Source organism: Pelophylax lessonae (assembly GCF_965119305.1).
Source record: "Pelophylax lessonae genome assembly, chromosome: 2".
In the NCBI taxonomy this organism is placed as follows: domain Eukaryota; kingdom Metazoa; phylum Chordata; class Amphibia; order Anura; family Ranidae; genus Pelophylax; species Pelophylax lessonae.
In genome coordinates this window covers 157,853,896-157,869,070 of record NC_138769.1, presented here as the reverse complement: position 1 = coordinate 157,869,070, position 15,175 = coordinate 157,853,896, and the positions used below count along the sequence as shown (strand labels likewise).

At 41.5% G+C, this 15,175-nt stretch overlaps 1 protein-coding gene across 1 annotated transcript in view; it reads left to right on the top strand.

Moving 5' to 3' along the window:
• SMG6 (SMG6 nonsense mediated mRNA decay factor) overlaps positions 1 to 15,175 on the top strand; it is a 697,848-nt gene that overhangs the window by 287,946 nt on the left and 394,727 nt on the right. Inside the window, exons 11-12 of the mRNA XM_082247741.1 lie at positions 11,171 to 11,314; positions 11,394 to 11,544. Coding sequence (XP_082103867.1) covers positions 11,171 to 11,314; positions 11,394 to 11,544 — 295 coding nt within the window. The remainder of the gene's footprint in view (positions 1 to 11,170; positions 11,315 to 11,393; positions 11,545 to 15,175) is intronic.

Genomic DNA, 15,175 nt, shown 5'->3' with positions numbered 1-15,175 from the left:
CTATTATAGGGAGGCCTCCAACATATGTGAGAAGTTATATATATATATATCCCATATGCGGACAATTACATTGTCCCACTAAAAGTAGTAATCATATAATCCTCCTCCTCCCAAATGTGGCAAGTGACTGATAAACAACCTCCTCATCCCCCCAGGTATATCGAATAGTAATATGTAGGACATAATGTCCGTAGAGCATAGTACCTTGTACTGATCCAGGGGATGAGTGACCGCATAGGCTTCCGGGAGCCGTTCCCGGCATCGCATTCCGTAAACCGCCTTATAAGGCCGGTCCCACTGGACGCGATAAGGTTGTCTCCAACCTTCTGATGTCACGTATGATATGGATGCCATCACACAGCGCATATGCGCGAAGCACCGTGAAGCGCAAACAAAGAATAAGGAACTACGCTGGATAACCATGCAGCGCTGTCCCCTATAAATAATGACCGGGAAGGGACAATGCAGGAAGACCAAAAGATCCCCTGCTTGGCGCCCAAATGTGCATTAATTGCAGCCAATTGGCAGGTGCACACCAACCAAGGACACAATGCAGATCAGACCAATCGCATATACCAATATCCACAATTTATTCAATTTGATTAAATATACAACAATAATTTAAATACCGAAAAAAAAAAAGGAAGGGGGGGGGGGGGTAAGGGAAAGAAAATGGAGGAAGGGGAGAGAAAGGAAAATATATTGATTTACATTGGGACATACACTGGACGGTATTCTAAGGATATACCATATTGTGCCATCTCTATTATTCTGTTAAAGGAAAGGTTTAAACGGCATAGCCGTATTCAAGCCTGGCCAAGAGGTTGCTTGTAAATTGTAAATCCATTTTGCTTCCTTTTACAATTGTGCATTCTTTCTTTCTTTGCGGTTCACGGTGGTTTGCACGCATGCGCTAAGTGATGGCAACCGTATCGGTTGTGACGTCAGGTTTTTCACGACCTGGCCTTATGAGGCGGTGTATGCAATGTGATGCCGAAGACGGCTCCCGGAAGCATATGCGGTCACTCATCCACCGGATCGGAACAAGGTACTATGCTCTATGGACTTTATGCCCTACATATTACTATTGGATATACCTGGGGGGATGAGGAGGTTGTTTGTCAGTCCCTTGCCACATTTTGAACAAAGAGGATTATATGATTACTACAGTTAGTGGGACATTATAATTGTCCGCAAATGGGATATATATAACTATTCACTTATGTTGGAGGCCTCCCTATAATAGTTATCAATAGCTACCTTTTGGTTATATAGAGGTATACACCAATATGTAAGTGCTAATTTGATTATTTTGCATACTCTAGGGAAGGCGAGATATGGATATACAGTGCCTTGCGAAAGTATTCGGCCCCCTTGAACTTTGCAACCTTTTGCCACATTTCAGGCTTCAAACATAAAGATATAAAACTATTTTTTTGTGAAGAATCAGCAACAAGTGGGACACAATCATAAAGTGGAGCGAAATTTGATATTTCAAACTTTAACAAATAAAAAACTGAAAAATCCAGAGTGAACATGCAGGAGGGGAGGATCTGTGCATACAGCATCACACAGCCTTTTTACACAATGCAGAGGATTAATCACTTAAGTTACACAGTGAGTATAACAGGCTTGCTGTTCTGCAGCTACAGACAGATTTTAGTCTTGTGGGTTTAGTAACACTTTAGGCCCTTCCAGACATAGGGCATCATCCCTGAGGTTCTGAACGATCAAACACTCCCAGCCCGAGCTCTAGCATACAGTTAAGTTATTGATCAATTCACCTTCAATAAAAGTAATTTCCCTCAGTTAGGTCTTACTATTAGATTGTCTTCCTCGATCTTATAAGATGCTGCCCAGCAATATTTTGATCTATAGCGAAAATTACAGAACTGCCTGAACAACATAGTATCCGTTATTTCCTAAGGCTTTGCATGTAAACCTCCTCCTTGACATAATTTTATTCTGTGTTGCATCGCGCTCAAGAAAATTTAGGCCCCTTTCACACAACAGTTCATCAGTTCAGTCACGTCAAAATGTATCAATTTCTCTTCCGTTTTTCATCCATTTTCGTCAGTTGTCGTCCGTTTTTCGTCAGTTGTCGTCCGTTTTTCGTCAGTTGTCATCCATTTTTCATCAGTTGTTATCCGTTGTTGTCCGTTTGTCATCCGTTGTCGTCCGTTTTTCATCCGTTTTTCATCCGTTGTCATCCGTCCGCTCCGTTTTTTTTGATGAATGAAAAATAGGGCATTCATCTGTTCAAAAAAACGGACATTAAAGGAAGCTGATGAAAATGGATGTTAACGGATGATCATCCGTTGTCATTCGTTTTTACATAGAGATACATTGAGGTCCGTTTTTCATCTGTCAACGGATGGATGATAAACGGACAGCATTTGTGAAAGGGGCCTTATGGACCGTTTGTTACTCCAACAAATGGATCTATACCTTTTCGATTTTGAAGGCCAGAAATTGTTTGGCCTTAGTCCAGGTTTATTCTTAATTCTTGCCTTAGCTTCTAAAGGTCTAGAAAATTGCAGAATGGTATTATATCCCCACGATTGTTGTTTTCAACCTACCAAATTATATATATATATATATATATATATATATATAGAACAACTCCATGCAGATGCAGTGCCCTTTTTTTTTTTTTTTTTCTTTTGCAAGGTCTCCTCCTACTCTCACTTTACAGCTCTAGAGTTAGGTTTGTGTTTGTTAATTTTCTTCATTTTATCCTAATGAAGGGGCTCTTCGAGTTCTTGAGTAGTTCTTTTCCTCTATTTTATGTGCAGTTAACCTGTTTTTCAGGCATACCCTCGCTGTTCCCATCTACCTTCTGCTCATAGGCATTCACATGTGGTGGTGCAAATTCCCCCTGCTGCTCTCCAACCCCTCTTATTCCTAATAGTGTTTCTATGTTTTTTTTTATTTATATATATATATATATATATATATATATATATATATATATATATATATATATATATATATATATATATATATATATATATATGTGTGTGTGTGTTATAATCTAATTTCATTTTTTTTTTCATTTTTTTTTTCATTTTTTTTTTTTCATGTACAGGTGCATCTTAAAAAAATTAGAATTCCATTAAAAAGTTAATTTGATTCAGTAACTTAATTCAAAAAGTGAAACATATATTTTATATAGATTCATTACACACAGAGTGATATATTTCAAGCATTTCTTTCTTTTAATTTTTAAGATTAGGGCTTACAGCTAGTGGAAAACCCAAAATGTAGCTCCTCAGAATATTAGAAATTTACATAAGACCAATAAAAAAAGATTTTTAAAACCGATATGTGGGTTTACTGAAAAGTATGTCCATGTACAGTATAGTATGCACTCAGTACTTGGTCGGTGCTCCTTTTGCATGAATTACTGCATCGATGCGGCGTGGCATGGAAGCGATCAGCCTGCAGCATTGCTGAGGTGTTATGGAAGCCCAGGTTATGCTTTGATAGTGGCCTTCAGCTTGTATGCATTGGTTTCTCTCCTCTTTCTCTTGACCATGCCCCACAGATTTTATATGGGGTTTAGGTCAGGTGAGTTTGCTGGCCAGTCAAGCACAATGATACCATGATCATTTAACTAGATATTGGTACTTTTGGCAGTGTGGGCAGGTGCCAAATCCTGCTGGAAAATGAAATCAGCATCTTCATCAAGCTGGTCAGCAGAGGGAAGCATGAAATGCTCTAGAATTTCCTGCTAGAGGGCTGCGCTGACTTTCAGACTTGATAAAACAGTGGACCAACACCAGCAGATGAAATCCCAATCCCAAATCATCACAGACTGTGGAAAATCTTGCATTTCATTTGGAAATCAAGGTTCTAGAGTCTGGAGAAAAAGTGAAGAGGCACAGAATCCAAGTTGCATGAGGTACAGTGTGAAATTTCCAGTCAGTGATGATTTGGGGAGCGATGTCATCTGCTGGTGTTGGTCCACTTTGTTTTATTCAGTCCAAAGTCAGAGTAACCCTATACCAGGAAATTGTAGAGCACTTCATGCTTACCTCTGCTGGCCAGCTTTATGGAGATGCTGATTTCATCTTCCAGCAGGACTTTACACCCACCCACACTGCCAAAAGTACCAATACCTGGTTTAATGATCATGGTATCACTGTGCTTGATTGGCCAGCAAACTCGCCTGACCTAAACCCCATACTGGGGTAATGTCAAGGGGAAGATGAGAAACACCAGACCCAACAATGCAGAGGAGCCGACGGCCGCTATGAAAGCAACCGGGGCTTCCATAACACATCAGCATTGCCACAAGCTGATGACCTCCATTCTACGCCGCATTGATGCAGTAATTCATGCAAAAGGAGCCCCGACCAAGTATTGATATAGAGCATACTATACTATATATGGACATACTTTTCAATAAGCCAAAATTTCTGTATTAAAAATCCCTTTTTTTTTTTTATTGGTCTTATGTAATCTAATTTTTTTAAATCACTGAATTTTGGGCTTTCGCTAGCTGTAAGCCATAGTCCTTTAAAATAAAAATAGATGTTTGAAATGTATCACTCTGTGTGTAATGCATCTACGGTATATAAAAAATGGGTTTCAGTCTTTGAATTGAATTACTGAAGTAAAGTAACTTTTTGATGATCCAATGTTTTTGAGATGCATATAATGTGTGTGTGTGTGTGTGTGTGTGTGTGTGTGTGTGTGTGTGTGTGTATATATATATATATATATATATATATATATATATATATATATATATATACACACACACGTTGCACCACTTCGCCCAGAAAATTGTTGGCATTACAAATGTTTTGACGTTCCCATGTTTCTTTTGTTTATTGGTATTGACGCAAAGTGGAGAAGCAAAAAGCCAAATCTGACACATTCCAGACAAAACTCCAAAAAAAAACTGGACAAAATTATTGGCACCCTCAATTTAATATTTGGTAGCACACCCCCTTGGAAAAAATAACTGAACTCACTCGCTTCCTGTAACCATCAATGAGTTTCTTTCACCTCTCTACTGGAATTTTGGACCACTCTTCTTTCGCCAACTGCTCCAGATCTCTCAGATTGGAAGGGTTCCTTTTCCCAACTGCTGTTTTGAGATCTCTCTATGAGTGCTCTATGGGAATTAGATCTGGACTATTTATGGGTTCTTTTTGACGTGTGCTTTGGGTCATTTTTCCTGCTGTAAGACCCATGATGTCTGACGGAGACCTAACTTTCTGACACTGGGCCCTACATTGCACCCCAGAATTCTTTGGCAGTCTTCAGATTTTTTAACGCCATGCCCCAGTCAAGAAATACAGTGCCTGAAGCAGCAAAGCAACCCCCAAAACATCAGTAAACCTCCACCAGGTTTGACTGTAGGGACTGTAATTTTTTCTTTAACCCTTTCGCTGCCAGGCTGCTACGTCATAAGGACTTGACAGCTGGGAAGGGGGGGGGGGGGATTACACACAATTCAGTGATTGCAACCATCAGGATTGTGTGTAAGGCAGACTCGTGCTTGTCAGGTGAATGCGTTCTGGTGGCTGCGCTGCCACCCGATTCCATGCACATACCCCTGTGCCCCCGCCATTTATGCCAGGCTCCGTTAGCCCATCTGTGGGCCCCCCACCCCACATATACGCATGTACGAAGGTAAACGCATGCATCGGGGGTGCCTACGCATGAAAACGGTGATTGTGATGCACATGTTACATATTGCCACGCACGCAGGAGTGAGCGCAACAATTCTAACAAAGGACCAATGACCTATAAGAGGGGGCTTTACCAAAAAGCTGTAATTTTGTTTTGTCTGTCCACAGCACATTCTCCCAAAGGGATTGTGGCTTCCTCGGGTGAGTTTTAGCAAACCTAAAATTCCTTTTCTTTTGTTTCTGCGTCCGCAGTGAGGTCCTCCTTGGTTTCATATGTGGTAATGAGTAAGCGACCTCTTGTGTCCTGAAACGCGTCTACCTTTTTCTGTCCCATGTCTCACTAGTTTGATTTTTGATGTTTTTGATGAAGAATAAATTACTCCTTTTTTGATTTGAATTTTCGGAGTGCGGTCACTTTCTTCTACACTTGATTAGTTTACCGGATGACGGATCCGACCTGCACCTGAATCTACCTCACCTGGAGCGGTCACTCCTGTGTTTGGAATTCAGAAAAGTTTTTCCTACCTTAGCGCCCTTATTCATTCAGATGTCAACGTATCATGTGAGCTGACAGTTGTACCTACCTGTGCCTGAAGACGAGCTTGAATTTGTCTGGAAGTTGATTGAGGTTCTTTGTCCACTATTCGAACAATCCTTTGTTGCAATCTTTGATGAATTTTTCCCTTTCGTCCACATCCAGGGAGATTAGTTACAGTTCCATGGACTGTAATCATCTTGACAATATTGCCCACAGTTGACACAGGGACATTAAGATCTCTGGAGATGGACTTGTAACCTTGAGATTGTCTTTGCTTTTCCACAATTTGTGTTCTCAAATCCCCAGACAATTTTTTGCTGCTCTTGTAAATTAGGAAATTCCTTGGGGACCCCCAGGTCACCTCAACTAGCGTCCCCATTGAAAGAGTTTCCCTCTGAACCAACAGAGCACAACCATGGAACCTTTCAATTATGCTGTGGTGGATCCTGCCTTTTGACTGCTCTCCCGACAACCTTCATGACCCAGGCACCCCCATAATGGGAACTCCTTTCATTACCCTTGAGAATGGTATAGCACTCTTACAAGTAGGTACTTCTGACGGTATGAGACTATACTTCATGGTCTATAAATTCTATTCCTATGTCCTATACTGTACTACAAGATATGGCATTTGTAAGACAAAATTACTTTTTTCTGTCATATTCCTCATAAATTTATGCATCATTTTAGGAGAAGTATGGCCGTATGGCCAAAGTTATGTTGGCTATACTTCCCCCTGTATGTCTCCTGTCAACCATTTTCAGCCAACAGTGGGCTAAAACCCACTGTCGGCTGATGTCATTCAGCTGATCCAGGCATAGTAAAGATCTTGACTTTATAGTCGGGATCCACCAAGATGCCTGGACCAGCAGCCGGCTTAGCCTCTGTGAGCCACCCCCTCCACAGCCCAGTACTCTAGTGAGAGATGGAGGGCCTGAGCACAGTGCCAGTGATTGGCAGTTACTTGCTCTCTGAAGGCTGAGAACTCAGATGTTTCACTTAAAGATGTGGTGGGAGACTGATGCAGCAGCGGAACAATGCTGCATTCGCTTAGGTGAGTATAATTTTTTTTTCTGAAACCCCATACTTATTTTAACTTCTTCATGCTGGATTATATATTCATTTTAGTAGTGAAAACCTCAGGAAAAATAGTTTCCCATGAGGATGAGGAGGAAACATGATGTGGACTCCGAGATGGGAGGCTTCATGAAATCTATAGATTTTGAAATCCCAAATGCTTGTTGAATGCTCTTCAGAGAGCGTTTACAGATTTGGATTAAAATCCCCTTGTGTATAAATTAGTGATTGTAAATGATCACCTTGTAAAACAATCTATTCAGCGTAAAATAGAAATGAAAGGCAAAAAAAATGTGTATTGATATAAAACAAAAAATTAAAAATACTTTTTTTTGCCTTTTTGTAAATCACATTTCCTCTGTTCTCAGCTGCATAAGAAAAAAGGTGGGTGGGGGGGGGGAGCAGCAGTACACCCAGTGAAAGGCTGTGCAGGGGTGGTGTGTCAGAACAAGCCTGATCATTGGAGAGCAGGCTGAGTACCCAGCATAGCTAGAGAACTCCTCATGCTTAGTGTGGTCAGTTTTAATAGGAAAGCAGAGGGCCTGGCAGAAACACCAGGGCTTTCACACAAAGGAAACAATACAAAGAGAACAGGATACCTACAAGTAAATGGTACAGCAAGCACATATACAGAATATGAAATGTTAGGGTAACAAAAAGTTATGGAAAGGACTGTCAGGGAAAACTGTTCTAACAAATACAGCTAAGCTAATCTCTACCTACAACTGGGTTCTGCTATATAGAGCTAAGAAGGCTGTCATGGAAAATTATAGCGATGTATAGATATGTTAAAAAAATAGGGTACCTGGGTTCACTGCTACTTTTTTTTATATTTTTGTATTAGAATATTCCCTTTTAGAATAGCAGTATGCTTCACTCTATTATCATAGGTTTAGCTTGCCTACTTATTTTTTGCACAAGTGTAGACAGAAGTGATCATCGTACCTAAATACTTTTGAGGTGCACAATCTGTTTCTAGAGCCAAGCCAGCTGGCCAAAAACTAACTTTAAAATGTTGTATTACAAATCTGAGATGCTTACAAGTTTACACCTGGATTACTCCTTCTACCTTTAATGCCTGGTACACATGATCAGATTATCGGACAAATGATCCGTTTTTGTTTTTTTGCATTCTAGTCTTGTAAAGAAAATGAAAAGTTTACCAAAGTGACTAATTCTCGCACGTATGAATAAAAATTCAAAAGTGATAGTGTATTTGTATTGTATTTGTAAACGACAACTGTATTGATTAAATGAAAATCTTACTATCTGGTATAGTTTGAAAAATAAAGATTTTCGTTCTTGTCTCATTGGATAATGTCGGATGAACTGGTGTGATCAACTCTTGAAAGCTGTGTACTAATGATCAGATTATGTACGATCACTTCAAACGCAGTATTTTTTTTTTACGATTGTCTGATCTAGTGTATGGGCCTTTAGAAACGCTAAATGCAGTATGTTGGTATAAATTAAGCCTACAAATGGTGTTGTACAAATGCCATACAGCCATCTCTGGAGTGCCTGTAGACATGCAGTTGCTGCAGGTGATTAGCAGCAGTGAAATGTAACAAAGTGTGACAAGTGTTTTAAGAAAAAAAAAATGTTTTTAGTACTTTAGGAAACTAGATGTAATCCACTAGGTCATTTACTTACTTACCTTCAGCCCAGATCTAATAAACATCACTGTGTCGCCCCACTTGGAACTGCACAATTTTCTCTTTAAAAATTACCCGTTTGTACTACACATATGTGCCAGGGCCCTGTTTATTCCTGTGGAAAACGTACACTTTGTGAGCACTTGCAGCCTTCATGAGTACAGCTTTAACATAAAAAGGAATAAGACCGCATCACGCAGGTGCATTGCAAAGCAGCCATTTTTCACAAGAAAGGCTTTGTGGCTTCAAGTGGGTACTGCACAGTGAAGGTCACGGTGATCGGAGCTGAAGGCAAGGTAAATGCCTAGTGGGCAGCACTGGGGGGTGAGTGCAACTTAATATATATATCAACTATACAAAGGTAAAGTGTCTTTTTTAAGGTGGAAAACCTTCCATAATTGAAATGTATGGGCTTTATTTGCTGGCCTAGTTTTTTAACATTTGCTTGGCTGTTAAGCTGACTTCAGTAAATTGTGACTTAGATCAGAGAAATCAAAGTCAAAAGTCCTCATTTGCATCTATGTTTTGATTCAGTGACTCAGAATTACCAAGAAAGGCAACAAAACAACCAGTTAAGCTAGCATTTTCTGAAGCAAAAGTCAGCAGCGGCAACCTCCAATGTTTCCCATTCGACAGATTTACTTTGAATCTGCTTTGAAGTATTAGTGTCCCTAAAGGCAAAGCTGTAGGGTAGGCTCCATGTTGTGCCAGAGCTTACATTGCAGAGTTTAACAAATCCTCTTCAAAGCGCAGCTGGAGCCTGTGGAAGATTGTGTGCAAATATGGAGTTTCTGAAAGTTGGTATTTACGTAGGCTTAGACACATCACCCCTACCCCCCTGGGTGACATTGCTCAGGACTGGCAATTGGTTGCTCAGGTAGATTTCTCTGCAAATATGCAAATATATATATAGTGGCTTTAAAGGATAAGTTCACCTTTTATAACATGTTGCATGTAACACCCTGAATATGGGTGTAACATGTTACTTTCGCACTGGTAGTGTGGATTGTTCTGTGACTACTCCGCATGATAGAGGAAGAAAAGAAATGGGTGATTCTCATTGCACCAAATGACCAAGAAAATCCTGGTATGCAGACTTACTCAAACTCCTAGAACATGACCCCTAGCTTTTCCCAAACATGCCAGACCTGCCAAGACCCCTGTACCATCCTGCTTCTTAGTCATTGTGTTTAACATCTGTTGAAGCCCAGGTCTTGAAGGATGGGTATATCCAACTGTCATTCCTACAATACAATATTCTGGCCTTTCTGTAGTCAGAACTTCACCAAAACCTTGCTCGAAGTACTCTTAAAGGGCACACTTTGGCCTTGCCTATCCCTTTCCCAACAGCCTTTGTCTTCTTTCTTCCTTGTAAAAAAAAAAATTTTATTGAAGGTGTTTCATAGATCAGACCTCCATTATAGCACCTTGTGTCTCATTGGGAACTCAATCTGGTCTCCTCTGCCCAATAGAAACTATACTTTGAATGCATTAGGAGACTCCCCTTGGGTAATAAGTATACATGTTCGCCAGCATACCATGGATCTTGCATAGCAGTCCAAGGTCCATGGGTGCTGACGAACATGTATCCTTAGTTGTGATGTATCCAGTGTCCATCTGGTGATCGCTACAGCACCCACAACAGATGTGCCTATATCCAGGAACCGTGTGTGATGGGAATATTAACTATTCCCCTTGGGTGATCTCTCCTGCAAAGTGGCCTCCTTAGTGGCTATCACATCTGTCAGATGTGTTTTAGAGTTAACGGCCTTCTCCTGTAAGGAGCCCTTCCTTATCTTTCACAGGGACAAGGTGGTCTTGCACCCAAAACCTACTTTTTTCACCTGAAGGTTCCAGGCTATAACCTATGTTCTATGCATATCCAGCCTGTATTCTTTATTGTGTTCCGAGATGTGGAATTTTATAGGTAGGTCAAAATTCAATTTAAAAACAAAAAGGGACAGATGGGTATTTAAAAAGGCCTTTATACTGCACTATTTTGCAAACCACATGCAGCATATGTTTGAGTCGGGGAAAGGCAATTTTTAAACCTAGGTTATATTGACCTTCCACTTCCAAGAATGAATCCTAGGATTATCAAAATGTAAGCCTAAAATGTTCATTTAAAGAAGTGCAGATGATAATCTGGTGGTATGTACTCTAGGGGAACAATTTTTTGGGCATGTAACTCTAAGACCTTTAACTTGAATAAGTATCTCTAGTTGACTATGTATGTTTGCTTGGTTTTTCTATAGATGGTCCTTCAGAGGGCACTCGCTCAGGAGTACAGGAACAGGCCACCAGTCTGGGGCTTTCCATGTTCTCACTTCTGGTCAATAGATGCATCCATTTGTTAAAAAATCTAAAAACAGAGCAATACAGCTCCATGGAAAAGCAAGGTAAGGTGCCTCTTGTAATTCTCTAATAGTCACAGTGATTAATTAAATAATGGTAACTGAATATTTTTCGGTTCATTAGGTGTAACAGAGGATGATGTTGAGGTAAAGGTCTCCTCTCTGCCATCTGATCTAAAAGAGCTTCTGCCAAGTGTGAAGGTATGGTCAGACTGGATGCTGGGACACCCTGATACCTGGAATCTACCTCCCAGTCCGATGACAATCTGCAAGGAGTAAGTGTCTTTATGTCCCATACCCAACTTTAGTATTGGATTTGCTAGTAAATGTGTAATTTAATAGATGATTGGCTGGTCCTATCATGACACATTGTCTAAGGCAGTGCCATTATTAAGTGGGCCTAAAGTAGAAGGAAAGATTAAGTAATAAACGAACATATAAAAGTTCCCTCCCCCTTTTTTTCCCTCTTGGCCCTGCATACGTTTTATAACGTATTGGCTTGGCACCATTTTATATGTTACACCTTGAATATGGTTGTGACCTGTTCCCAAAGGTGAACTTCGCCTTTAACAGCACATAAGGTGGATAGGTTTACAATAAGGCCTCTTTAACCACCTACCCACTGGGCACTTAAACCCCCTTCCAAACCAGGCCAATTTTCAGCTTTCAGTGCTCTCACATTTTGACTGAAAATTACTCAGTCATGCAACACTACATATGTCATTTTTGTCCTTTTTTTCACACATATAGAGATTTATTTTGGTGGTGTTTAATCACCACTGGGTTTTTTACGCTATAAATGAAAAAAAAAAATGTATTTTCTTCATTTCGGTTATGGAAATTTTGCAAATTAGTAATTTTTCTTTAAACATTTTGGCCAAACGTTATACTGCTACATATCTTTGATAAAAATAACCTAAATAAGTGTATATTATTTGGTCTTTGTGAAGGGTATAGAGTCTACAAGCTATGGTGGCAATCATTGAAAATTGATCACAGCAGATGTACTGACTGCCTATCTCAATTTTGAAACACCAACATGCCAGGAAAGTACAAATACCCCCCAAATGACAACTTTTTTGAAAAATAGACATTCCAGGGTATTTAGTAAGAGGCATGGTGAGTTTTTTGAAATTTTAATTTTTTCCCACAATTCTTTGCAAAATGAAGATTTATTTTTTCACAAAATTGTGATATTAACAGGTTATTTCTCTCACATGGCATGTGCATACCCCAAAATACTTACATTTTGCTGCTACTCCTGAGTATGGCGATACCACTTGTGAAACTTTTACACTTGTTTTAAACTTTTACAGAGGCCTGACATGTAAGTAGCACCTCCATACACACATGTCCTGACAACCTATCACAATTTTGAAGGCCCTGTAGCACCTGGACAATGGAAACGCCCACAGAATGACCGCATTTTGAAACAAAAACACCCCAACATATCATCTATGAGGCATAATAAGTCTTTGGAACATGTCATTTTTTTTTCCACAAGTTTTTGGAAAATGTGGAAAGAAAATGTAAATGCATTTTTTCTCTATCGCTCATTGACAGACGTAGTCCTCGGTGATACAGCACCTTCGGGTTATGTTGCCTCCACAGGAGCAGGACTAGACAGGAAATTAAAATGCTCTGGCCACACCCTAGGGGCAGTCCCAGAGGGTATATCCTCTCTCTCTCTGCCTCAGCAAATCAGTTATTTTCTGTCTAGTTAGGAGTAAGGACCTAGATACCTTGCTGGGATCTTCGGTCCTGGCAAGATTTTTTTTCTTAAAAAGATTTTTTAGACAGCTTTTTTTCTCCAGTGTTCCTGTGAGATCTTCAAGCAAGAAAGCTGAACTGGGCGACGGGCTGGATGTTGAGATCCGGTGGTCACCCCAGTTCAGCCTACGAGCGCGTGCAGGCCATAGCTCCGCGCTGGGTCGGCCGCGACAAAGTCCCATTAAGGGACTGACCCCGCGAGTTAAACGTCTCGCTGAAACGCCAAAGACCATGAGTCACGGCGTCCGTATTGGTCGACAGCCCTCCCGCCCCGGTGGAGAGGGGTACTGTCAGGAGTTGGTGCCCGCCTGGTTCCGGTATGGTGAGTAGTATGTTCCCCCTTTTCCCCCTGACGGGTCTTGTGGTGAACGCGGGCCCCTCTCTGTATGGTAAGATAGAGTCCCCCCTCTATCCTATAACATGGCACAGATCCCCCTACTTTGAGTGTGATTTTATGTGCAAAAAGCCAGGAGGCTTGGTTTGGGAGCTAACAATCTAATTGTATACATGTTTAAAAGATTGTAATCAGTGGCAGTCTGGGAATCTTACTGTGATAAGAATAAGGTACCTACCAGTCAGAAGCCACGGACATGTAGACTGCCTTCCTAGTCAAATCTCCAGCTATAGCAGGCCTTCCGAACGGCCATGAGGTCCGCCAGGGCCGGTACCGCCAACCACGCCAAAAATCCCCATGCAGAGATAGTGTTGTGTGCCCTGCAGCACACCGCTTTTCGGTACAGGCCGCCGCCATTTTTTTTGCTGGATTGCACGAGCCGCCATTTTGGCGTAGCCTCGTGTCTCCAGCATGGGGGCGGTCATGTTTGAGGTGATCCAAACACCTCGTGGAGCTAGGGGAGGCGCCGGTAGGCGTGCAGAGGGGCGGAGCCGCCTCCTTTCTTCCTGGGCAGCCAGCCAAAAGACTTCCTGTTTGTCAAGACAGCACTGTAACCTGTTGCAGTTAAACTCTGAGCATCAAGTGGTGAGCCTGGGGGTCTATCTCTCTCTCTCTCTCTCGATCGATAGGGATCCCTAGCAGGTAACACTAAGGGGTTTTTGTGGCGCTGGGGGTCTGGAAAAAAAAAAAAAAAGTTTTTTATTTTTGAATTATATTATCCGGGAAGTTACTGGAATAATCATGGACCCTGCCACACAAATTCCCCCACCTGTTTCCTTCGAGGGGGCCACGGGACCCGCCGGTGCACAGAGTGTAGAGGCATTTACAGCAATTTTGGAGTCTATGGTGGCTCGGGTGGAGGCGGCCTGTCAGGGACGAGGGTCAAGGAAGCGACCCCCGCCTACCCCTATATTATCTGACACCTCTGACTCAGATTCAGAGATGGTCACTGCAGTTGCAGGTCCCTCTGCAAGGGCTGTTACCTCAGGTAAAGCTCCCTCAGACAGTGAGGAGGACGTTTCTTCTCCCGCTATAATTCAGGAAGAAGCATTGGTGGACGCACTAGTTGTGGCAGTGCGGGAAACCTTAAAACTTGAGGTTTTACCGGCAGAAGCAACTGATACAGAGATTCCTTTTGGTACTAACAAGCCCATCAAAACGGTGAAGGTTTTTCCTGTACCCAAGTGTTTTGGTAATAAGATTAAAGGAGAATGGGAGCATTCTAAACGTACCTTTACTATTTCCAAGCGTATTGCTAGACGCTATCCGTTTGAGGAATCCATCATTAAGAAATGGACGGTACCACCAGTGGTGGATCCACCTATTTCCAGGCTGAATAAAGCCACGGTTATCCCAGTGGAGGACACTTCGTCCTTTAAGGATCCGGTGGATCGAAAGATGGAAGCAGAGTCCCGCACTATCTTCTCTCTGATAGGGTCAGCATTTAGACCAGTAATTGTTATTGGTCTAGTTTCCCAGACACATACGGAATGGGCGAGATTGGTACGCCAAGACCTTAGGGGAAAAGATATTCCCCAGGAAACATCTGATTTGATGGAACAGATTATACAAGGGCTACAGTTTATCTGTGACGCAGCCTTGGACACTACTCCCCTATTAGGGCATGCATCTATGTCAGCGGTAATCCTCAGACGTGTGCTGTGGTTAAAATGCTGGTCAGCTGACCTAGGTTACAAAAAGACCTTGACGAATCTCCCCTTTCAGGGGAATCGTCTATTTGG